This window comes from Sarcophilus harrisii, chromosome 1, assembly GCF_902635505.1.
Source record: "Sarcophilus harrisii chromosome 1, mSarHar1.11, whole genome shotgun sequence".
Classification (NCBI taxonomy): domain Eukaryota; kingdom Metazoa; phylum Chordata; class Mammalia; order Dasyuromorphia; family Dasyuridae; genus Sarcophilus; species Sarcophilus harrisii.
In genome coordinates, this window is record NC_045426.1 from 124,087,928 (window position 1) to 124,113,166 (window position 25,239).

The window sequence follows — 25,239 nt, forward strand, 5'->3', positions numbered from 1 at the left end:
TCCCCCTCCCTCTCTCTCTCTCTCTCCCTCACACACACACACACACACACACACACACACACACACACCACACATCCTGAACATCATCAGACCTTAGTCCCTCCAGACAGAGACAGAGACTAAGCATCAAAAGAATGCTAAATTGGGGTTGTGTCTCTAGGACCTAAAGAGGGAAAGATAAAAATGGAAGGTTGGTGCTCAGTGGTTGCCCTGTCCCCTCTCTCTAGCCCTCTGAAAATCCCTCCCTCCCAAAAGACCAGACATTATCCCAAATTCTCTAATAATTTCTGCTTCATCTTCTCTACCCTGTTCTATAAATAATAATAATAATAAAATAAAGGCCTTCCCTCCCTCCATCCCTTCCTTTCACCATCAGAATCCAGTTTGCCAGCATAAGCCCCAAATGTCCTCTCCTTAACCTCTAGAGGGGGCCTATTTCCTACTCACTTAATGGAGTAGGGTTACAGGTGAGAGCTCACCTATTGTTCCAGCTTGGGGTCCAATCCCCTGCCTCCCACCCTGGACCAGACTCTTCCGGATTTTCCATATTCTCATAGGAGTCGCCATCTGAACAGCACAAGGGATTGTATTAAAGGAGGAAAAGGGAGGCAGAAAAGAGAAAAGACCATTTGGATCCTGGAAAGTTTAGGCAGAGCAGAAAATTGAAAGATACTCACCTTCCTCCTGACCAGGACCAAGCTGGGGACAAAGGTTCCTGATTTGAGGGGCAGCATAAAGGATCCCTCTCATGTCTTCATAAGACTGAGACCCTGCTATTAGGCAAAAGATGAAGAGATGCAAGTGAGAAAAAAAAGGTTAGATGGGGCACAAATAATCCCAAGGGCCCGACTGGAGAGAGGGGGTTGGAAGCCTGAGTTACAGGGATTAATGTATATCTCATTATAGAAGTGGTTAGGTTCAGTCCTAGGAAGTTCCATGAGGGTGGAATCAATGTCTTATCTAAAGAAAGAAGGAAGGGAGGGAGGAAGGGAGGAAGAAAGGAAGGAAAGAACTTTGAGATAATAATGAAATAACATTTGTAAAAAAGCACTTAGTATAGTGCATGCTACATAGTAATTGCTATACAAATGCTTGTTCCCTTCTCTTTCCTTGAGGTCAGGGTCAGAACAGATTGTCCCATATCTCACCAAGTGAAGAAGCCTCCCGGCAGGTGTCCCACACAGGCCCTTTGGGGAGCAAGAAGCCTAGCGAGTAAAGAAAAAAGGATTCTTTCAGCCTTTGGGTCTAAACGCCTAAATTTCTACTCTCCTTTCCACTCTCCCAGATTCTAAATTAGGAATGATCTTGCCCCACCTGTTGTTGTGTAGACAGGTGAGACCATTTCCTTGTTCTCATTTTCATAAGACTCTGCTGTTGGAGAGAAGAGAGGGAAGATGGAAGACAGTCTCCATTGGAGCTTCTTAGGACCACTCCATTCCTCCCTTTCCCCAGCTCCCCCCAAACTTTGTGGTCCTTTAGGGGCCCCTGTCTCCAGTCCCATAAGGTGTTCTCCCCCAGTTCCTTATTACCAGTGGAGAAAGAATCATCCTCCATTTCTTCATCAGCCAAGGTTCTTTTTTCTTCATTCTCATAGGCCCAAGCATCTGGGGAAGGAAGAGAATCAGAAAGAGGGCTGGACAGTCCTGCCTATTGTCTCTTACTGACCTACCCAATTATGCAGTGCTTTAGAAAAAGGGAAGAAGGAACTAGTGGGAGTAGTTGCTGAGTAGAGGAAGATTGGGCTCTGTAACAAGGAGGAGATTGGTCCTTGAATGATAGGAACAACTCATAATTACCTTGGGAGATCTGATCTTGGCTATTTTCATAGGCCACAGAAGCTCCTTCACCATCTGGCTCCTCATAACCTTCTCCTTCCTCCTCTGGATCTAAGAAGTCAATCAGTCATTGCCCTCAATTCCCCCAGCTCATCTTGCTCCCAACAGCCCCGACCCACATGGATTCTTCTCCTTTCCACTAACCAGATGCCCATGACTCATCATCCCTTACAGCCTGAGAAGTGGACAATCTTATCCCCTATGCCAAAGAGGATGATAGAACAATGGATTTAGATCTGACATGAAAATTAAAGATCATGAGGCCCACATGAATTTCCCCAACATTACACAACTAATAAGCACCAGAGACAGGATTCCACTGGTGACTATGACTCCTAATCCAATGTCCTTTCTAGTAGGCCACTTTTCTTTCTCCTCTGACTTTGTTGTGGCTCTAGCCCAAGGCTGGGAAGAACAGGTACCCTCTCTTAAGAGTTATTCACCTTCCAGCCCTGGACTCCTGAGCCCAGGGACTCCTATTTTCTGGTCCCTTCGGTATGGGTTTCCAAACGGTGGAGTAGCTCCTCCAGAGTCAGGGGTCCACTTCAGAGTCCGAACTAGAGTACAGAAATAGAAAAAGGTCAAGAAGACCCTCACCAAAGCAAGATAGTATTTTTATTTCTCCTTAATTGACTCCCTATCTCCCCTTTCTTCATCTCAAAAGCCCTTGACATCATTTTCCTTCAATCACCGACAGAGGTAATTTTTCTTCTAGCCAACCCCTCTTTTCCAGTAGATTGAAACACTGATTCTCCCTCCCTTTCTCTCCCTCTCCATCTCCCTCCCTCTCTTCCTCTCCCTCTCTCTCTCTCTCTCTCTCTCTCTCTCTCTCTCACACACACACACACACACACACACACACACACCTTCAACAGCTCCTTAAAAATCTTTAGTAAAATCTGCCATCCCCACAAAGTGCTCTTTTTTTAATTTTATATATCTTTTTTTGTCACCCAAATACATTGAAAAAACCATCTACACTTATTTCTTCACTTTCTCTCTTCTATCTCACTCCTCAATTTTTGAAGCAATCTGACTTCTGAACTCATTTAAATCAAACTGCTCTCTCCAAAGCTACCAATGATCTCAATTAATTCTCAAATCTGATAGTAATTTATCCATGGACCACTGCCACCCCCCTCTATCATAAAGAGATTACAGAGAGTCGGTGAATGATTTTATTTTCTATATTTAAGAACAGTCTTCTAAAAATAGCCTACACAATATTGTCAAAAACCTAAGAGTAAGTCATCTTTGATCTTATTCTAGAAATACCTGCTGCTATACCTAGTGGAGCACCCTCTCCTCCTGAGTAGTCTCTCTTCTGTGAGTTTTTATGACACTGCCTTCTGGTTCTTTTCCCTTTACTTTTTCAATTTCCTTTACTGGATCATAATCCACACCATACCCCCTAATTGTAAGTGTTAAGAGTTCTTTTCTCTCTATGTATACCTTATCTTAGCAACCTCATCAGTTTCCATGGGTTAAATGATCATCTCTATAAGGATGATTCCCCTATCTCTATATCTAGCCCCAGGCTCTCCCCTGAGCTTTGGTCTAGCCCATTGGACATATCAAAATAGATGTCCCAGAAACATCTCAAACTCAATATATTTAAGCCAAATTCATTATCTTTCCTTTCAAACACCCCTCTCTTTCAAATTTCCCTATTTCTGTCAAAGACATCACCATTCTTCCAGTCACTGAGGTTTGCAACCTCAGCTTTATCCTGGCTTCCTTACTCATTCTCATCCCATATGACTAACTGCAAGTCTTGCAGTTTCTATCTCTACATCATATCTCACTCATGATCCCTTCTTTCTACTTAAACAGCTACCACCTTAGCCTAGATCCATATCACTTCTCACCTAGATTATTGCAATGGCCTCCCAATTAGTCTTCAGTTTCTCACAAATTCACTTCATCTTCCACTTGCCAGAGTGGTTTTCCTTAGCATAGATTTAGCCAAGACACTTCCTAGCTCATTTAGTTCCAATAGCTTTCTGTGGCCTTTAGGATAAAATCTAAACTCTTCTACTTAGCTTTTTAAGCACTTCACAACTGGCCCCAAACTGTGTTTTCAATTGGACTCTGTGATTCAGCTATATTGCTTTTCTCTCTGTTCCTCACACATTCCATCTTCTGTTTTTAGGTCTTAGACTGTCCCTCTCTTCTTTTAATATTCAGCTCAAATATCATCTTCTACAAGAAGTCTTTTCTGATTTCCCCTCCCTCCCAAACTACCTTGTATTTTACTGTTTTGCATGTATCTACATTTATTCATTTTCTATTTGTGCTGCATATATTTTTAGACATAGTTGTCTTCTCTATTAGAAGTAAGCTGATTACTACCAGTAGAGATTATTTTCAGCACCTTGCCTCTCTCCCAAGTTCTCCTTCCTCTCCTTTAGCCTCCCAACTTTTTTCTCCTCTTTTCTTCAGCTTCTCTCTTTATCCTGTACTCATTACTGTCTCTGAGCTCCCCTCTCCATAAAAAGCCCTCAGACTGGGATATGTCTTAAAAGCACTGACTTGGAAGCGTTTCAGGATTGGGACTATATTCTTTGAGTATATCTCATCTAGGAATTCAGAGACCTTGCTCACCATTTCCAAGATTTGCCACTCCAGACAGGGGTAACACATTCCCATATTGACTTTGGGTTTCATTCCCTGGAGACATCACTTTGAAGAACCTGATCCCATTAAGAAAAGTAATGAAGAAACTGGAACACAAACCTAAGGGGGTATGGGGTAATTAAAGGGTAGGGGAAGCAGAAAGTAACCTGACTACTGGGCAGTAGAATGGAAATAGCAATGTCCTTGGAACTAAAACTCTTGGGTCTGAATCCTAGTTCCCAGATTTACTAGCTGTGGGACTTTGGGCAATCCCCTAAATAACCCTTTGTTTCCCCATCTGTAAAGTAAGGAAAATAATATCTGTACTACCATCTTATAAGTTTATTGTGAGAAAAACTCACAAAAAGAATTTTAGAAATGTGAATTACTGCTATTGGCTGATACAGAAGAAATGATTAATGGTGGGGAAGGAGAGAAGAACCTTAGTTCCAGGAGAGGGGAGAGGGATGCTGATTTGAGATGAAGCTCAAGGGTTCTGTGATTTCTCCAGATTGAGTTTTCTTACCTCCTGCTACGATCTGTCATCCTCTTCCTTTTTCTTCGTAAGAGCAGGGCTAACCAGGAGTCAGAGGAGGATTTGGGTTGGAATCAGTCAGAAAGGCTGGAATTGGGGAGGGAGGCTAGACAGACAGACATAGGCATAGGGCAGACAGCTGCCTGCGTGGAGGTCATTCCTTAGGGAAGTCCAAACTGAGATTATGATGGAGTAGGAGCTGAGAGCAGGTACAGGGGGAGGGAGAAAGAGTGGTTTCTCACCTTTCTGAACTTGAAGGAACCCTACCAGGATTCCCAGGCAGAAAGACACATAGGTCAAAGCAACAACTGGAATCTTCCAGCCTCCAGCTTCCAACAACCAACGCCATACTGCAGAGGGATGAGAACCATGAAATGGGAGAATCTTTTCCTCTCTCTCTCAACCTTCAGAAACAAGTACTAGACTGTGAGATAGGGGATCCCTACACATTAACCCATAAAAATTCTCATATGCATACCTCTCAAACTGCTTCAAGAATGAAAGAAGACTAGATCTTTCAGCTTTCACCCTCAAGAGAAAGCTGTAGAACACATGACTTTTCATACCTGCTGGTGAGATGACTTTCAGCTCAATGGTGATGGTGAGATTGCCACTTTTACAGAAGTAAGAACCAGCATCCTGGGGAACAGCCTGCGGCAGAATCAGTAGGGCACCTTCTCCTCTGGTGCCTGTAACCCAAAACTCCCGGGCTAGGAAGCCCTTTTCCAGTTCCAGACTCAGGAGAGAAGTGTTTTTCCCAGGGCGCCAATGAACCCATGATGTGGGACCCAAGGTGAGGGAAGATAGTGGATATTCAAAGGATAGCCAGAGGGGAGATCCTGGGGCCAGAGTAAGCTCCATATTATCTGGGGGAGAAAGATCACAGTTCAGATTATTAATTTATTCAGATTCACAGAATCTGAGTTAGAAAAGACCTCAGCTTTCACTTCATCCAATTCATGCCAGACTAAGAATCTTCTCAATATTGTCATCTAGTCTTCAAGTAAGGACCTCAAGGGATTGGAGAAGTGTGGGAAGATTACAAACTGAGTGGTTATGATTCAGTCGAGCTTCTTTTTATCACCTACAAATGGCAACAAGTATGCCAAATCAAGTAAAAAAAATAATAGAAAAGAGGAGGAAAAAAAGGAAAGAAATTCTGACCCCCCCCCAAAAAAAAATTAAGATAGGATCAGAGATTGAAAGCTGGAAAATCAAATTTTTCAATCCCTTCAATTTAGAAATCAAGAAATTAAGGGTCAGAAAGATGCAATGACTTGCCCAGGCTCATATTGCTATGAGTGTTAGAAGTGGGTTTTGAACTCAGGTCTTTCTAGTTCCAAATTTAGCACTCTATCCACTATACCAAAATGTTCACCTCCAAACAATAAACATTTATTAAGTGCCTAAAGAAAGATTCAAAGAGTGACTTAAAATGAGCCCCAAAAAACCTCCCCAAACAATGAGTACATAAATACATATTATTTTCTGCATAAAGGAAAGTAATGAAAAATCTCCAGAAAAAAAAAAAAAAACCAATACAACTTTGAAGCAAAAAATCAGGTAAATTTATGTAGTTAGAGAAATGAAGACTTGGTATCTGTTAAAATGAATATAAAATAAATGGAAACAAAAAATTGAACATAAAACTCAAATGCTTAGAATAATCAATGGAAAATGTTAATAAATTGTTAACTAGGTGGTCAATGCATAGAGTACTAGGTCTGAAATCAGGAAGACATGAAAAGCCTTATCATCTGTATGAGTCTGAGAAGTCACTAAACCTGTTTGCCTTGATTTCCTCAACTAGAATATGGGGGTAATAACAGCATCTACCTAGAAGCATTGTTGTAAAGATGAAATGAGATAAAACAAAACAAAAATTATAATCCAAGGGGCTAAAAATATAGTACATTATGCTTTACCAAATAGAAAAAAAAAGGAAAAGTTACAATCATGATCTTAGACACAATAGGAGTGAAAATAGATGCTAACAAAAGGAATAAAGACAAACTATCTTGTGCTTAAAAGCCCCACACATATTCTATATTCATGGATTACTAAGAACATGAAGAAAAAGCTATCTGAAACACACAAAGAAACTAAACAATAATGCACCAATAGGAAATTTTGATATTTGTCCTTCAAACTTTGATGAATTTTAAAAAAATTTAAAAGGAAATTACAAATTCAATGTCAAATTTGATAGACTTAAAAAGAATATCACATGGGAATCTGAAAGAATAAAAGTTATTTTGCAGACACATGGAACCTTAAAAAAAAAAAAGATCATATCCTAAGTCATAAAGAACTCATAAATAAGTACAAAAAAACTGTAAACCTTAATCATACTCTTTATAAACTATAATGCCATAAAATAATATTCAATAAGAAAATATTAATAAAAGAGGCAGAACTAAATGGAAACTAAAAATTATATCCTAAGTAATGAGTGGGTCAAAAACTAAATCATAAAAAAATTATATATGCAAAGAAAGAGACATGTATATCTATATATGTGTATATATATATATATATATGTTCAAGAGATAACATCATTGACACCACATAGAAAAATTTATGTGATGGAACAAAAGCAATCAGTGGCAGATTTAAATTTTTGAAAACTTAAATTTCTAAAAGAGAAAAATAGAGGTCTAATGATTTGGTCACACAAATTAGGAAATCAAAAAACTAATAATTTCAATACAAGCACAAAAGAAGACATTTTGAGAGTTTCTAAATACATATTTTAATTGAATTAATAAACAAAACCAAAAGCTAGCTTTTTTAAAAATACCAATTAAATTGATCATCAACTATTTAATTTTTTTAAGAAAAAAGGAAAGAAAAACAAAATTATTAAAATTGAAAATAAGAAAGAAGATAGCAATTAATAGAGTAGAAACAAAGAAAATTACCAGAAACTAGAATATCTAATTGCTTTTGTTTGTGAGGCCTGTGCTTGATTTCACTTTCATAGAAAACTCCCCAATATGGGAAACTCCCTCTAGCAATGTACATCAGTAATTCCTATAATATATTCTTATAGATTTACTTGAGAAGTTTCTTGCCAATGACCACATAACCAGTATTTGCCAAAGGCAGGTCTTGAATCCAGGTATTCTTGAATACGAGGTCAGTCATTTCTTCTGAACTGGGTTTGACTTCTTTGGGGATGATGTCCAGGGAGACAATATTTTAAGGGGAGAACCCTTGGGCTTGCTCCCCAATGAGGCCTGCACTGACCCAGTGAAACCTTGGTTCCTTGTTCCTGAATTTCTTATTTTTCTATTTTACATGAAGGGATTAGAAATTCTGACCTTGTTAATTGTAAAGGTAGAGAGAGCAAGGCTCCTGGCAGCCTATCCAGCATCAATGCTCTGAGGAGGACAGCATGACCTTGTGGACACAGCTCACTAATAAGTGAGACAAAAACTCATCTTGCCACATATTGATATGAACTTTGTAAAGCATTCTATGAAGGAACTTAACTTAGATTGAGCCCATTCTCCTCAGAGACCAAAGTGAACTACAAGAGGGTGTGCCTCTATGATTTTGAAGGAAATACTCATATTTTTTGTTCTTGCTTAGAAGTAAATATCCCTTCATAAAAGCCAATTGACATTAAATGGTTAAAAGGAAAAGGGGTTCTAGTCAGTGGTCTCTTACAGTGGGTAGAAACACAATCTGTAAGGACTTGATGTGATAGCAGTAGAGAAAAGACATTACCTAACTCCTAAAGTTTCTTCTAGTTACCTGAGGGGGAGATGTAGCAGTCTGGTTCTGAGATGCTGGGCTGGAGAAATCTCACTACATTAAGTGAACAAGGATGGTTCAATATGAGGAAAATAAGAAATCACAGTAATTATATGCTGAAAGTTGGTAGGAAGAGTCCATGCTTAATTTGATAATCCTTATCCCTTAATTAACTTGCTGGAATTAGTTTGGACCTTCACTGGAAAGACGTCTCTTTTCCATGGAATTAAATCTGTGCCCTACTGGAGCAGAATATACTATACTTCAGGTGAAGAAAAAAAAAGCAGGAGTAGCAATCTTATCTCAGCTCAAATAAAAGCAAAGATAGATCTAATTAAAAGAGATAAGGAAGGAAACTATATTTTACTAAAGGGTAACATAAATAATGAAGCAATATCAATACTAAACATATATGCACCAAGTGTTATAGCATGGAAATTCCTAGGAGTTAAGAGAATTGCAAGAAGAAATAGATAGCAAAACAATACTAGTGGGAGATCTCAATCTTGCACTCTCAGAATTAGATAAATCCAACCTCAAAATAAATAAGAAAGAAGTTAAGGAGGTAAACAAAATATTAGAAAAGTTAAATATGATAGATCTTTGGAGAAAATTAAATGGAGATAGAAAGGAGTTTACTTTTTTCTTGGCAGTTCATGGAACTTATGCAAAAATTGACCATGTGTTAAGGAATAAAAACCTCAAAATCAAATGGAGAAAGACAGAAATAGTAAATGCATTTTTTTTTCAGATCATGATGCAATAAAAAACACATGCAATATAAGGCCAGGAGAAAACAGACCAAAAAGTAATTGGAAACTAAATAATCTCATCCTAAAGAATGACTGGGTGAAACAGCAAATTTCATCCAAGAGAATGACAACAATGAGACAACATATCAAAATTTGTGGGATGCAACCAAAGCGGTGATAAAGGTAAATTTATATCTCTACATGCTTACTTGCATAAAATAGAGAAAGAGAAATCAATAAATTGGGCTTACAACTAAAAAAGCTAGAAAAAGAACAAATTAAAAACTCCTAATCAAATACCAAACTTAAATCTGTGCCCTAGGTTCCCATTGAGAGGACACTGGGGATTCCTCTGGCAATTCCCAGGGACTTGGGGTGCCTCTTGATGAGTGGATGATGGAAACTTCAGAAAACAGAATCTTGTCAGAGGAGACGTTCCCTCTGGGGTCCATAGGAATGAGCTACGAAACAGCAGAAAATGGCAGCTAGCAATAGAAGTACATAGTAAGTATTTTGTACTTCCCCAGGTGAGCCTAAGAGGGGGATTTTTTGAGCCTTCAGTTTCACATTAATCTTCAGCCTTTCTGTTTCATTTTCTGAGAATAAGTCAGAAATTAATAATTCTAACAATCGATATTTCTAGACCTGGGGATTACCTCATGGCTAATTCTGCATTCCAAAGTTCATGAATTTGAGAGTCAAGCACTGGCCTCCCACAGGGAGATTTCCTCAACTGCTCATTTCTCAGAAAAAAAGAGAATCCAGCAGCTAAAGACTTAAAGCCAGATCAGGAGATCTGGACCATGCCAATCCTCCACAATATTGTTGTGACTTATTCAGAGCAAATATGAAGTAAATAGAAAGTATTTGTTCAGCAGTCCCCCAAGAGGGAGTCTAATTAGTTATAAGATTGTTTTGTTTCCTGTATTTACTCACAGATGTGAGTGCTTTGTTAGGGTAGATAACATGAAGAGTATTGTATATTGTCCTTTGATGAAACTATAGGAGTTTAACAGCCTCCACTTTAGAAGAAACAAGCCATATCTCAGCTTTGTTTTGGAGATTTCCCTCAGTTTTACTCTGTCCAGGAAATAATAAATCAAAGAGAAAAACTTATCCTTTTAGAGGCAGGTTTCCAGGTCTGGGTCCAGACTGTGTATCCAGTCTTTGGAGCAACCCTGAGCCATAAATGATAAAAACAAACAAAAAGAAGGAACCAAATAATTGTGTCACTAGGATCAGGAAAAGCCTTCAGTAAAGGTTTATATTAAAACACTAAAAAATAATAATAATAATAATGGAAGGATCTTTCCTCAACACATTTTTTAAATTAGCTAAAACTAAGGACTACATTGTATTATAATGGAGAAACATTAAGACTTTTCCTCAAAAGATCAGGGCTAAAGCAAAGATGCCTACTATTATCATTATTATTTGATATACTACTATAAATGCTGGCTATAGCAATAAGACAAGAAAGAGAAATTAAGTGAAATAAGCATTAACAAAGCAGAGGCAAAAATAAGGCTATTTAGAATAAGGTAATAGTTTATTTAGAAAACCCTTGAAATGATCAGAAAATTGAGATAATAGTTTCAGCAAAGAAACACAATACAAAACAAATCTACAAAAATAATTAGCATTTCTACATATCACTAAAAATGAGAAGGGAAAATGTTTAGAAAACACCACATCTTAAAATGATAACATACATTAAAAATTTGGGCACTAATCTAGTTGGATACAACTAGCAATTGTATAAATACAACTATAAGATAATTTCTATAAATATAGCCTCTCCTTATGAAAGTCGACTTTTCCTCTATATAATCTCTCATCCCCACACTGAATGAGGAATGAAAGGAAATATGTGGGGGCAGGTAGGTGATGCAATGGATAGAGCACCAGCTCTGAAGTCAGGAGGACCTGAGTTCAAATATGACCTCAGACACTTAACTCTTCCTAGCTGTGTGACCTGGGCAAGTCACTTAACTCCAACTGCCTCAAGGGAGGAAAAAAAAAAAGGAAACACATGGACCTGAAAGTGAAGGAAATAGTATGAATTTTAATGTTGAGTAGGATTCTTTGAAAAATGATAACACAGGTCTGCTCACCAACCAAGAGAGAAAAACCTTTACCTATATCAAGAGAGCTATCCCTCTCTGTTTCTGGGGTTTGGAATCTTGACCATTGGACATAAGAGATGCTAGAGAGAGTTGTCAGAGCCTTGTTTTTTTTTTTTTAATTTAATAGCCTTTTATTTACAGGTTATATGCATGGGTAACTTTACAGCGTTAACAATTGCCAAACCTCTTGTTCCAATTTTTCACCTCTTACCCCCCACCCCTTCCCCTAGATGGCAGGATGACCAGTAGATGTTAAATACATTAAAATATAAATTAGATACACAATAAGTATACATGACCAAAACGTTATTTTGCTGTATAAAAAGAATCAGACTCTGAAATATTGTACAATTAGCTTGTGAAGGAAATCAAAAATGCAGGTGGGCATAAATATAGGGATTGGGAATTCAATGTAATGGTTTTTAGTCATCTCCCAGAGTTCTTTCTGTCAGAGCCTTGTATGAGCATTAGCAGTGATTTCAAGGGAAAGATTGAGATGGCTACTGTCTTTGACTGGTCTGAGGAACTGATTCTAAATGAGCAAAGCTGAATTCAGTGAGATAGTATATTTTACCACTCTGTGACTGTGATATAACAAGTCTCTTCTACATCAATAGCTTTAGGTTAAATTCTTTCCTCTAATAAAAGTAAATGTGCAAACTCAACCCATTAATGGAGAAGCAGCTGTTGGCAGGCATAAAGATGGCTTATTCCTTTCCTAGGCAGTGAAGTTTATTACTGGGTAAGATATAAATAAATAGCCTGAATGAAGCATAGATTGATAGGATGTGTATCTTTCTATCAGCATCAACAATCTTAGATGCTGCTGGCCCTTTCCCAGATTGATTGCTATCTAAACTGACCATTTCTCTACATCTCCTCAAACTTAACATGTGCACTCTCTCTTTAGAGAGGGAAAGACGAGACTTCAGATCAGGACCCAAGGAAATAGGTCTGTATTTGCAAGGAAAAGGACTACCTCTTCTCTAGAAACTGGAACAAAGGAAAGGACTTCAAGGAAAGCTGTTGGCACAATTTAGTCAGTAGAATTGAGAAGAAGGGAGAGTAAAGTTACCCATGTATATATCCTGTAAATAAAAGGCTATTAAATTAAAAAAAAATAAAATTTAAATTAAAAAAAAAAAAAGAAGGGAGAGCTTGACTCTAAATTTCATTTTTTCCAGTTAAATATTTGTTAAAGTCCTCTGCAGAAAGAGAGAAAAAGGAAATGGTCTCCTAGTCTCATTCTAGAGTTTTAAAATGTTAAAAAATACAAAATAAATAAATAAAAGTCTTCATTTGTATAGAATATTTGGTAAATCTAGCACAACTAGCTCACTAATTTTGATTCTACCCTGAACCCATGGGAAAACCACTAAAAAAAATACATCTTATGCCTCATTTCTCTTCTACATCCACTCTGCATGAGCTGCCCCCAAAAAAAGAAAACAAACAAACAAAAAAAAAAAAAACCCACTTACTCACACCATAAACAAGAATACTTTTGCCATAACAAAGGAAATCATTGTTCAACAAAAAACACTGAGACAACAGAACAATTTTGGGTTTTGTTTGCTTATTTGTTTTTGTTTTTTCTTCAGAATCTCCACTTTATTGTTATATAATAATTGCTTTTTACTTTTCAAAATACATACAAAGATAGTTTTCAACATTCACCCTTGAAAAACCTTGTGCTCCAAAGTTTACTCCCTCTTTCTTTCCACCCTTCTCCCCTAGGCAGCAAACAATCCAATATAGTTTAAACATGTGCAATTCCTCTAAATATATTTCTAGATTTGTCATGCTGCTTGAGAAAAATCAGATTAAAAGGTAAAAAAACAAGATAACTCAACAATTTAGAAGAAAATGAGATTAAACTAATATTTTACACCATATATCATAATCTATTCCAACATGCTAAATGATATAAATATTTTTAAAAACCACCTTAACTAAAAATAGAATTTTTTCACAACTGTGAATAATGTAAAAAACAATCATAATATAAAACACATTATTTTAGATATAATTTTAATTATATAAAAATAAAGGGTCTTTGTATGCATAAAAACAGTACAACCATAATATGAACAAAAGATATGAAATGAAGAGGAAATCTTTGCATTAAATATGTCTGACAAAAATCTGACATAAAAAAGTGAAATAAATTCTATAAGAGTCATCAGCCAACAAATGTTTCAAAAGGGTAAGGGCAGGGAAAGGAATAAGTATTTGTATAGCACCCACTATGTGTTAGGCACTGTTCTAAGCACTTGACAAATATTATCTCATCTGATCCTCACAAATTCTGGGAGAAGGTGGATATTATTATCATCTCCGTTTTACAGATGAGGAAACTGAGGCAAACAGAGGTTAAGTAACTTCCCTAGGATGACCTGATTTGGACATAGAGGTAATGAATACCTGAAGTAAGATGGTAGCTCTGTGAAAGGAGAAAAGGAGTAGGATTTAAGAGATGTTTTAAAGGTTGAAGTGAAAATTTGGTAATTGAATATAAGGGGAAGAGATAAATATATAAAATATAAGTAAGAAGTACAGGATAATGCCAAGATTATGAACCTGGATGGCCAGTAGCATGGTGATTTCTTCAACAAAAAATAGAGGAGTTTGGAAGAGGGGAGTGTTTAGGGATGAGCTCAGTTTTAGACATGTTTACTCTAAGATCCCTACAACACAATCTGATGTACAATTGAAATACAATTTGAAATGCTCAGTAGGTGATTGGTGACACAGGATTGAAGATCAAGAGGGATACTGAAGTTGGGTATAGAGATCTGGGATCTCTACACAGATAATAGCGAACTCCATGAGATACCAAGAAGAGAGCATAAAGGGAGAAGATCACCTTAGAGACCCACCTAAAACACAGAGGTTCAGTAAGTTGTTTAGTATACCATAGCTAGCATATGTGCCAGAGGCAGGACTTAAGTGAAGGACTTCATGTCTTCAAGGCCAAGCTTATATTGACTGCAACATACTGCTTCTTCCATTGTTTTTCTTATAGGAGAATTGCATTTCATCAAGTCTACATAACACAATTTTTTCAGCCATTCCAGAATCAATGGGTAGATATTGTATTTCCAATTTGTTTGCTTGTTTGTTTAAAATTTTGTTGTGTATGGAATTTATTTGTCTTTTACCTCCGTGGGGTGAAGTATTTGTACAAAAATGAAATCTCTTCACCAAAGGTTATTAACAATTTCATGACTTTTCTCACAGAGCAGTCCCATTGGTAGTAGCAAAAAGTTGGATGCACATTGTATTCAATGATTAAGGAATAGCCAAGTAAAATGTGGTATAAGAATGTAGGGTTAGGGATAGGGATTTCATTCATACTTTCTTTCTGCAATATAATTCTTTGATAGCTACCTAGTGCACTCAAAGATTAAGTGATTTCCCAAGGGGGTTATACAGATAGGAATGTAATGGAATATTGTTGCACCATGAGAACAAACATGGTAAGATTTAGTTGAAATAATACAAAGTAAATGAAACAATGTAAGGCAGTGTATGCCAGAAAAACTGGCTTTGGATTCAGAAGCCCTAAGGTTGATTCTGCCACAAATTAGAATCCCAACTCTCTCTTGCCATAAAAATAACAATAACAAGCATTTGTATAGCATTACTACATGCCTAACACAAAACACTTTAAAAATATTACCTGACAAACAAGTAATTATTATGAAGTAGGTGTTATTGTGAATCTCATTTTACAGTTGAGGAAACTGAGGCAAACAGAGGTTTCTAAGTGATCAGTACAAGATCACACATCTAGTGAATATCTAAGGCAGGATCTCAATTCATGTCTTTCTTACTAAAGACCTAGTACTCCATCTACTGCACCATCTAAGTCCCTTAACTTCTCTGGGCTTCAGATTCCTTAGCTGTAGAATGAGAACACTGGACTAGAATACCTATAAGGCTCATTTTAGCCCTAAATCTATGATTCCATTATAGTAGGGGCCATCTTTTCTTCCCTTACCCCTCTCCTCCATCTCCATGAAACATGTCTAAGTAGAGTCATGATTCCTGGCTTCACAAGGAAGCTTTGGATGGGAGTATGGGACCAAATATGACTCAACAATGAGGGCCTTGTATTGTGGGACAATGACTCTCTGTTTATTGGCTATGGAACCAGAAGATCTAAGGATTCTGAAAGTACTAAAAGTAGAAGATGCTTCCTTCTTTTCCAGCTTCAAAGCATGAAGGACATTCAATGAGTATCTAGAAAGTTGAGTCAAAGACAGGCAGCAGGTTCCATTGGCCATAAGCACATGAAAGCTAAAGCACACACCCCGTCTCTTTTGTTTCAATTCTTTCCTGAACTTAAGCAAACTTTAAGAAAAGTAAGATAGCCCTGGAGTTAGGAATATTCCTCATCCTGAGTTCAAATCCAGCCTCAAACATTTCCTGGCTGTGTGGCCCTTGAACTTAACTATTTATCTCAGTATCCTCATCTGTTAAATGAGCTAAAGAAGGAAATGACAAACTGCTCCAATATCTTTACCAAGAAAAGCTCAAATGTGGTCGTGAAAAGTCAGACAGAACTGAAGAACAACAACGAACTTAAACAAATGATTGCTTTGATGTGGACTGTTCAGTCTTAGAAGGGCCACCAGACTAAGGGATCTGAGGCAGTTAGAAGGTTCAGTGCATAGAGAGCTGAGCCTTGAATTAGGAAGATCTGAATTCAAATCCAATCTCAGACACTAATTATGTGACTTTGGGCAAGTGACTTAACTTTGTAGAACTCGGGTCTCATTGTATTGGAAGTAATTCATGGAAGGTAAAGCTTCTGCAAGTTCTAGAGAGGACAGTCATTGATGAGAGGATTAGGCCAAGCATAGCTATTTTACCAAAGGATATGTACCAGGAACTGTTTAGACAATAAAGTGAAGAATCTCTAATTTGTAGTCTTGCAAATCACCATATGTTCTGAGGAAGTTTAAATACTAAGAAACAGATTGTATCAGTAGCTAAAAATTAAACTGATGAATTCTATTCTGCTAACGTTCTTCTGAGTCTTTTAAGTCTAGCATTTCTTAAGTGTCAAGGAATAAACTATTTGTCCCGAACCTGTTTCATATCATATATTAAATACATTTTTATTCTTTCCATTTAGGGGGAGATTCAATTAGTAAAATCATCTCAAGAGTGTTAGAGGAAGGGGATTTAATGAGCCACTGAGTGTGAGAACAACTCTTCTCATTAGAGTCAGGCTCCCCAGAACTGAACCTGGTCCAAACTGCATGCCTAAGGACAGAACACAAAGTGAATGAAGTGACCCTATTCCCTAAGATAACAATCAGAGCATCAGTTCCTCAAGGTTAGGCTAGGAAGCCTACCCAAAAGAATAATATATGACTATATAAAGAAAGATTATATTAAATGATGAAAAACTCAGGGTAAGTATGATGGTATCAATTGGTCAAATTTAAAGGACACCGTCTTCCTTTTTTGATTTTGTTAACAATCAGTAAATTTCAGAAGACTAGAATTGCAAGAATTAGCATGGACAATCCTCTAGTTTGGTGTCTTTCTCATCTATAGGGAGGAGTATGCTTTGGAAGGATTTTTTTCCCATGATTGCCTTCTTTATGAAAATAAAATGTAACAAACAAAAAAACAACACATTCCAAAACTAAATGGTTACAAACAAAAGCAAGGATTAGCAGAATAGACTAGATAAGAAAGAATCAGAAACCATTAAACTCAGTAATTAAATTATGAGTAATTTAGTAATTAAATTTAGTAATTAGTAATTAAAAAGTAATTAAACGGAATTAAATAAATTCAAGACCACAACTTACTTGGGGAGTAACACCCTATTTGAAAAAAATTTTAAAAGCCCTTTTGCAAAAATTAGGTTTCTAAATAACTAAAAAAGTCATACCCTTTAATCCAGAGAGCCTACTGCTAGTCGTGTACTCTAAGGAAATAAAAGGCAGAAAGTTCCTATATACACCTAAATATTCAGAACATTTGTTGTTATTGTTGTTGTAATAAGGAACTAAAAATAAAATGAACATTCATTCATTGAGAAATGATAAAAAAAATTATTCTATATGAACAAATGGAAGAATACTTCTCATCTATCATAAGTAGTGATGGATATGGAGAATACAAAGAACTATAGAAAAATTGTGTAAATTGATAAAGTAAAGTATGCAGAACCAGGAAAATGTGGTTAAATCAATGTAAATAGAAAAGGTATACACAAAAAAAAAATATTGCTGTATAATTATAATGACTGATTATGACCTTAGAATTCATAAAACACACTTTCCTTCCCAACTTACAGAGAGCATGGGGGAATGTACATGTAGAATATTACAAACATTACCAGGCATGACTAGTGTGTTCACTGGTTTTGCTAAACTGTTTCCCCTCTCACCCTGCCCCACTTTGTTGTTTTAATTTTTGTCACATGAAAGAGAGGCATTCAAAAATGAAAGTATTATAAAAACAAAATATAGCAACAAAAAATGAGATTAAAATCTTAAAAAGCACCCATAAATTTATCAATAAAACAAATAAAAAGCAATAACACGCTTCCAAACCAGGTTAAATTATTGTAGATTTTCAATGTAAACAAACAAAAGTTCAAGTAATGAGGAATCCCATACTTTCCATACAGCCTATTCCACTTTTGGAGAGCAATAATTTTGGGGGAGTTTTTCTTTCTAGTAAGCCTCAATATACTCTCACCCAGTATTCCTAGTTAATGATCTGGAGAAGGAAATGGTAAACCACTCCAATACTTTTAGAGGCAGCTAGGTGGTACAGTGCATAAAGGACAAGGCTTGCAATCAAAAAGATTGGAGTTCAAATGTGACCTCAAACATCTATTAGTTGTGTGACCCTGGGCAGCTCACTTAACCTGATGTGCCTCAATTTCTTCATCTGTAAAATGAGCTAGAGAAGGAAATAGCAAATCATTCTAGTTACCTTTGCCAGGAAAACTTCAAATGGAGTCATGATGAATTGGACATGGCTAAAAAGCAATCCTAATTCTCCTTTCAATAGATGTGAAGAACAAGATGCTTTACATTCTAACCATGGTAAATACCAATAGATATAACACAGATAAACTCTTGAGGAAGGGATGGTCCTCAATAATTTTTAAGACCAAAGGGTCCTGAGAATTACTGGTCAAGTTCTTTCCAAGAAACACAAGGAAATGGAAAGAGTATTGATGTGGAGTCAGAACTACACTGAAATACTCACTGAATTACTTTTTACTGTAACTGTGTAAGACCTTAAACAAATCACTCAACCACTCCAGGCCTCAGTTTCCACATCTGTAAAAATGAGGTTGGGCAAGATGGCCTGTAAGGCCCCTTCAAGATCTAAATATATAACTCCATGAATGTGAGAAGAGTACAAAACCTCCTTGCCTAAATCAAAGGAGAAGGTTCCTGATGGGTTGAGCAAACTTTTTTATTGCAGAATCAGGAAACTTACTTAGTCTCGTGCAGTGAATAGCCTATCAAAAAATTTTTAGTATGCACTGCCAATAGAACTATATTTACTTTTTTACAAATTATACATGTATTACTGCATCAATACAATTTGTAAACCTTACCAAAAATAGATATTGAAAAAGAAGATGAAATAAAAGTAAAATGGTGTTTGATCCTAAAATCAATAGAAAACCATTGGAATTTACTAAGTAGAGGAATTGACATGGTCAGTTCTGTGCCTACCTTTCTATGCTCCAACAGCTTAGGGTCATGTCATGGTCTACTAGGGGTACAAGGCCCTCATGCAGGAGACCACTGGTCTGCAGGACTGAGATTGGCCATTCACAATAGAGATGGAGTAGATTGTAGGAAGAGGTGGCGAAAGGGTGTTATGGAACCAAAAGGTACCATTCTCAAAATGAGAAGCCAGGATGGGAGTAGCCCTAGAAATGACCTCTAGATCTAGAGAATCACAGAGCTCAGGAAGGCCCTGGGGAATTTTCTCTAGATTTAGTATCCCTCCCTTTCCCCCCTTCCTCCCATCCCTCTCTTTCCTTCCCCTCTCCATTTTCTCTTCATCGCTACTAGGTTGCTTTATTTTATTTGTGCTTCTGATTGCTTTTATTCTCCTCTTTTATTAATAAAAGTGCCTATTTATGGCACTTTGAGGTTTACAAAGCATTTTCCCCATGACAAATCTGCAAGGTAAGAAGTCTAAGTATTATTATTTCTATTTGATGGATGAGTAAGATCTAAAGGGAATAAGTGATTTATTTATGGTCATATAGCTCATAAATCTAGAATCAGGATTCATACCCCAGGATCCTCAGTTGCAAATCCATTGCTCTTTCCACAACAGCTTTGTGAATTTATATCTTTTTTCTTTTGTAACCTCCAATAAAATCCTCCTTGGAAGTCTTGTATGGAGATGGCCCTGATTTCTTGGAAACTGTGCTAATGCAGTACCAAGCCCTTCAGATGCTGCCAAGCTGGAAAGGCTAGGAGAACAGGCCCAGACTTTGTATTTGCCATCCCAGGACCCAGCCTAGCTCACTCCATACTGGTTCCTTACAAGGCAAGATCAGGGAGCAGGTAATGAGTTGTTTTGGTCACACCCACTCATATGATCCTAAAATATTAGAGCTGGAAGGAACTGTAATTCATCTAATCTAGGGGCTCTTAATTTGTTTTTGTGTCTTAAACCCCTTTGGCAGTTTAGTAAAACTCTGAACCCTTTCTCAGAATAAAGAGTTTTTAAAAGCATAAAATCAAATACAGAAGATTAAGCAGGAAAACAATTATACTGGATTATAATGATCCAAATGTTTAAAAAGTAAACTCACAGACCTCCTGGTTAACAATGTTTAGTCTAATCCAATTCTTACTTTTACAGAAGAGGAAACAACTCTAAAAGGCATAGAGGGGATTGAAGAGATTTATGCAAGTTGGAATTCGAACCCATTCCTCATTCTAAATTCCATGCTCTTTATACTATCACATTTTTCCTTCTGCCATATTTTTGCCTGCTTTTTTGGAAGGATTCCATATTTGTAAATAAAAATTCTTCCTAAAACCCCCACTAGTTCAGATGTGATAAAGCAAAGAGGTAGGAAGTTGGGGAACAGTCTGGACTATATATTGGACTTGGAATCTGTGGACCTCCATTTGAAATCTGGCTCTGATTCTATTCCTAGCTTCATGACCATGGGAAAAAACATGAATTCTCTGAGCCTCAGTTTGTAAGTCTGTAAAATCTGATTGTCTCACCCCACCTATCCCCCACAATTCCTACCTTACAGGATTACAGTGAGGCCAGGGTTTCCTGAACCTGAAAGTCTAGAAACAAATTAGAATATAGCAAACTTCATACAAGAGATTGTTAAGATCACAGGAAAGTTAGCTAATCATTGGATTCAACTCATACTCAAATACATGTGTGTGTGTGTGTGTGTGTGTGTAATATCTCACTAAAACATACCAAAAGTAGTGATTCAGCATCTACTTGATGCTACTACTACTTACTTCCTGAGGCAACCCATCCCAACTCTGGAGCAACTCTAACTATTAAATAAAATTTTCATTACATCAGAGTCTAAATTTGCCTCCCTGAAACTTTGACCCTTAGCTCCTAAGTTTGCCCTCTTCCTTGGGAATAGATGAAGCCTCTCTTCCATTAAGCCTCTCCAATTAAACAGCCCTTCAAAGCTTGAATACAGATCAGATAAAGGAGAGATCTGGGAACCAAGGAAGGCTACATAAGGGAAGCACCAGGAATGTTTGGAAGGATCAATGTGATATCAACATGTGGAGACAGGAAGGAAACTAACATTTATTATGTACTTACTATGTGTCAAGCACTGTACTAAGTCCTTTATAAATATTATCTTATATGATCTTTACAATAATCCTAGGAGATAGATGCTTTTATTATCCCCATTTTATAGATGAGGTACCTATGCAAGATGGAGGTTAAGCTACTTGCTCAACATCACACAATTAATAAGTGTCTGAAATTGGATTTGAACTCAAGTCTTTTCTGAGTCTCCACTTCTTCTGTATATTCCTTAATACTTTATTCCTTAATAAATATTACAAATTAATACAAAATTATTACAAATACATAAAATTAATACAAATATTCCTTAATATTTTAGGTATAGGAGACAATCTAAGCTGGGCTCTGGGAGGAAGAAGGTAGCTCCTGCTGTTTAATAAGTAATAATAAGTAGAATTTATAGAGCACATACTATATGCCAGATGCAGTACTCAGCACTCTATAAATACTACCTCATTTGATCCTCACAACAACCTTCCTGGTAGATGCTATAATTATCCTCATTTTACAGTTGAAGAAACTGAGGCAAACAGATTAAATCACTTACCCAAGGCCATGTAGCTAGTGTGTGGCTGGATCTGAACGCAGTTCTTCCTGACTCCAGAGTTCTATCCATTTTGCACCTGGGTGCCCTCCACCCAATGTCTCTAACCTGTCCCACTCCTACTTAACTTCCTCTTGCCTCTCCCTTCCACAGCCCCTTACTCACCCTTTGTTTGGTTCTGGTCAGTACATGGAGCGAAGGGATCCCATAGCTCAGGTTTGTCCTCAGCCCATACGTATAGTTGGGTGGAGGGAGCAGTTTGGAACTTGGATCTTGAACGGTCAAAAGGCTTAATTGCAGATAAGAATTCCCTCCTAAGACCACAGCCTTCTGGGCCAGTAGCATTCCACTGGAACAGTTCACCTGGCAACATGGAGATAGAGCTGGAGACAGATTGGGAGCTGGGCCCAGGGACAGCTATTGCTCTCTGGGCAGCTCCTAGTCTTGTCTTCACATCGCAAAGTCTCTCCTTCAGACCCAGTTTTAATACCTCTCTCTGAGTCTTCCAGTTTTAATTCTCCCACCATCCTGCCCACTGAGCCCCTCCAGATTCTTAACAATCTCTTTTCCCTTAGGTTCCCTAACAACAGGACACTCAGTGGATCATAAGATTTAGAGTGGACAAAGACCTTATTAGTCATCCAGTCTGAACCCCTCATTTTACAGATGAAGAAACTGAGACCTAAAAAGGGAGAATATGACTTACTCATGATCATACAAGGAAGAAGTGGCTGGAACTCGATTTCAAATTCTTGTCTTTTTACCTCTATTCTAATGTTCCTTCCAGGACACCATACATATGTCTCTCAGCAGAATGGAGGCCCAGAGCCATTCCCTTCCTCTCCCCCCTTCCCTCTCTACTGAGCCCAGAGTTTCAGGTTCCCTTCACCCCCATGCCCACCCTTGACCCCCAGCCTGGCCCCTCACCACTGCCCTTGACACTGATAGCTGCCCCGGGCTTCAACTCTTGCTTTGTGAGTGGTCCCAATTCACAGAGGTAGAAGCCCCCAGACTGGGCTGAGATGTTATAGATGAAGAGGGAGACCTTCAAGGGTTCCACCTGGGCCCCCAAACCTGGGCTTTTCAGGGTCAATTGTTGCAAAGAGGATAGCTGCCCTCCTCCAGACCAGGTGACTGGTTCAAAGAGTCCATCCCTGGGGCCAATCAAGCATGGCAGAACCGCATTCCTCCCCTCTGTGGAGAGAGAGAGGACAGTAGGGGAGAAAATGGTGATGGGAACACAGGATCTAGGAAGAAACTCCAACTTTCACTAGTTATAAGACCACAGGCCCCATTACACCATTTTTCTGAGCCTCAATTTCCTCATCTGTCTAAAAGGGATGAAAATACTCGCACTGGGCTACTTCCCATTTATATAAAGAAATGTATTTATTTAATACATAATTTATTTATACAAAGAAATTATATATATATGTACATATATATAAATTTTTATAAAGAAATGTCTCAAAAACGTTGAAATTAAAATATGTTACTTTTTTTTTTACCATCTCTACTTCTTCCTCTTTCCGTCATCAACCCAACCCTTACCCTAAGCCCAGGAGACACTAGTTTCCTCAGTTCCTTCCCAATAAGACTCCGAATTTAGAGTTGGAAAGGGCCTCCTGCAAATCATCTCAACTGATCTTCAATCTCATTTTACACAAGAAGAAAATAAAGTCCAGAAAGTGGCAAACTTTCCAATGCTACACCATAGACTGGCCAAGCTGGGACAAGAGTCCCACACCTCTGCTTCTTCCTACCTTCAGCCTCCACTCTCAGTGGGTCTTGGGACTTGGCAGCCTGGGGGGTGAGAAAGAGAAAGAGGAGGAGGTAGAAGAAAGGGGGCTGCTGCATGGCGAGTCAGGCTCTAACTCCTGGGAGTGTCCGGATCCGCGAGGTGGATGCTGGGGCAAGCAGGGGCTGGTGGGAGTTGCTGAACCAAAACTATGGTTGCCTTGTCAGAGGGAGCCTGCCTACAGGCCCTGTGCCCCAGAGAGGAAGGGAGGCCACCCACAGCCAGGTCCCCTCAGGGACACACACAGCTCTGTTTCTCCCCAAATAGCCCAGTCTTCCTCTTCACTTCCCTACATTCATACAAACATAGAAGACTATGTATAGGTCTGTATATGGTTTATCAAACACCTCTAATCCAAATAAGATTGGAAAAAAATCTCCCAATCACAGAAACCTATGAGAACCCATGAACTTTTATTAAATATAGTCTGTGTCACCATCCAATCCAATCCAATTGAATGAGTAAGTACCAAGGCATTACTAGACTAGCTGAAGAAGAACCCCTGGCCCAAGGTTTCCTTTCTTATCCTCTATCAGTCCTTTCACTTTTCCCATTTAAGCAGTCCGCATGGCTTAACAGACTCTTGAATTCAGAGCTCAGACATACTGAAGACATGCAAGTTCTAGGTGAGGCAATATATTAATACTCAGGACAAATAAGAAGTAATACAGGCTTTAGAGAAATATAGCTACCAAGATCAGTACTTCCTTTTCACTACCAGACCAATGATCTGCCATTTCAACCTAATTAATTTCAGGTCAAGAAATAAATTCTATCCTCTTTAGCAGAGAGATCAAGGGAAAATATTGCATACTTTGCAGAAGTGATCATTATGTGGGGTATATATGCATAACTCTTTCTTTGTTGTATGACATGGTTTAATTGGAGCAAAGCGAGATGATTATACAAGGAACATACATATACATATTACATATATATATATTATATATAGGCATGCTTTATACAAGATAAATAGGAACAAATTAACAAAGGGAAGACACTAGAATTAAGAGTTGAGGAAGGTTTCCCATGAAGAAGTTGGGATTTAAAATGTGACTTAAAGGAAGCCAAAGAAGGTCAATAGTCAGAGGGAGGAGAGTGAGCATTCCAAGCAAGGGATTTAGCCAGAATGTCTGGAGTCAAGAGATGGTGTCTTAACACAATATTAGAGCTAAAAAAAGGAAAATAGAGCATAGAATATAAAAACTAGAAAGAATTTTAGAGATCATTTAATACAGTGGTTTTCAAACTTTTTGATCCCCTTTATTTGAGGACCACAAAGAGTTTTTGTTTATGTGGGTTACATTTACTTAACTACTACAACTCACATTGCAACATTTACTGTATTAGAAATCTAAATATCTTAGTTTAACTATGAAAACAGTTTTTGACTTCATAGATCAATAGATCTATGAAGTCTAGGGGTCCCCAGACCACACTTTGAATATCTTTGTT

At 37.7% G+C, this 25,239-nt stretch overlaps 1 protein-coding gene across 4 annotated transcripts; it reads right to left on the minus strand.

Annotated features, from left to right (window-relative positions):
- Positions 1 to 24,520, minus strand: CD19 (CD19 molecule). 4 transcript variants are annotated; one of them, XM_023497850.2, is made up of 15 exons: positions 23,750 to 24,520; positions 22,914 to 23,180; positions 22,152 to 22,349; positions 5,553 to 5,852; positions 5,229 to 5,336; positions 4,978 to 5,026; positions 4,440 to 4,528; positions 2,279 to 2,392; positions 1,797 to 1,886; positions 1,530 to 1,604; positions 1,315 to 1,371; positions 1,149 to 1,205; positions 678 to 773; positions 480 to 567; positions 1 to 163 (listed from the first exon to the last, which is right to left on the minus strand). In XM_023497850.2, exons 1-15 carry the CDS (start codon positions 23,841 to 23,843, stop codon positions 157 to 159), a joined length of 1,689 nt encoding a protein of 562 aa, XP_023353618.1. In that variant the 5' UTR covers positions 23,844 to 24,520; the 3' UTR covers positions 1 to 156. The 4 variants fall into 4 exon arrangements, with proteins under 4 accessions (XP_023353618.1, XP_031818811.1, XP_023353617.1 ...); XM_031962951.1 differs by having other exon boundaries at positions 678 to 770; positions 4,431 to 4,528; XM_023497849.2 differs by having other exon boundaries at positions 4,431 to 4,528.
- Positions 24,521 to 25,239: the final 719 nt, after the last annotated feature.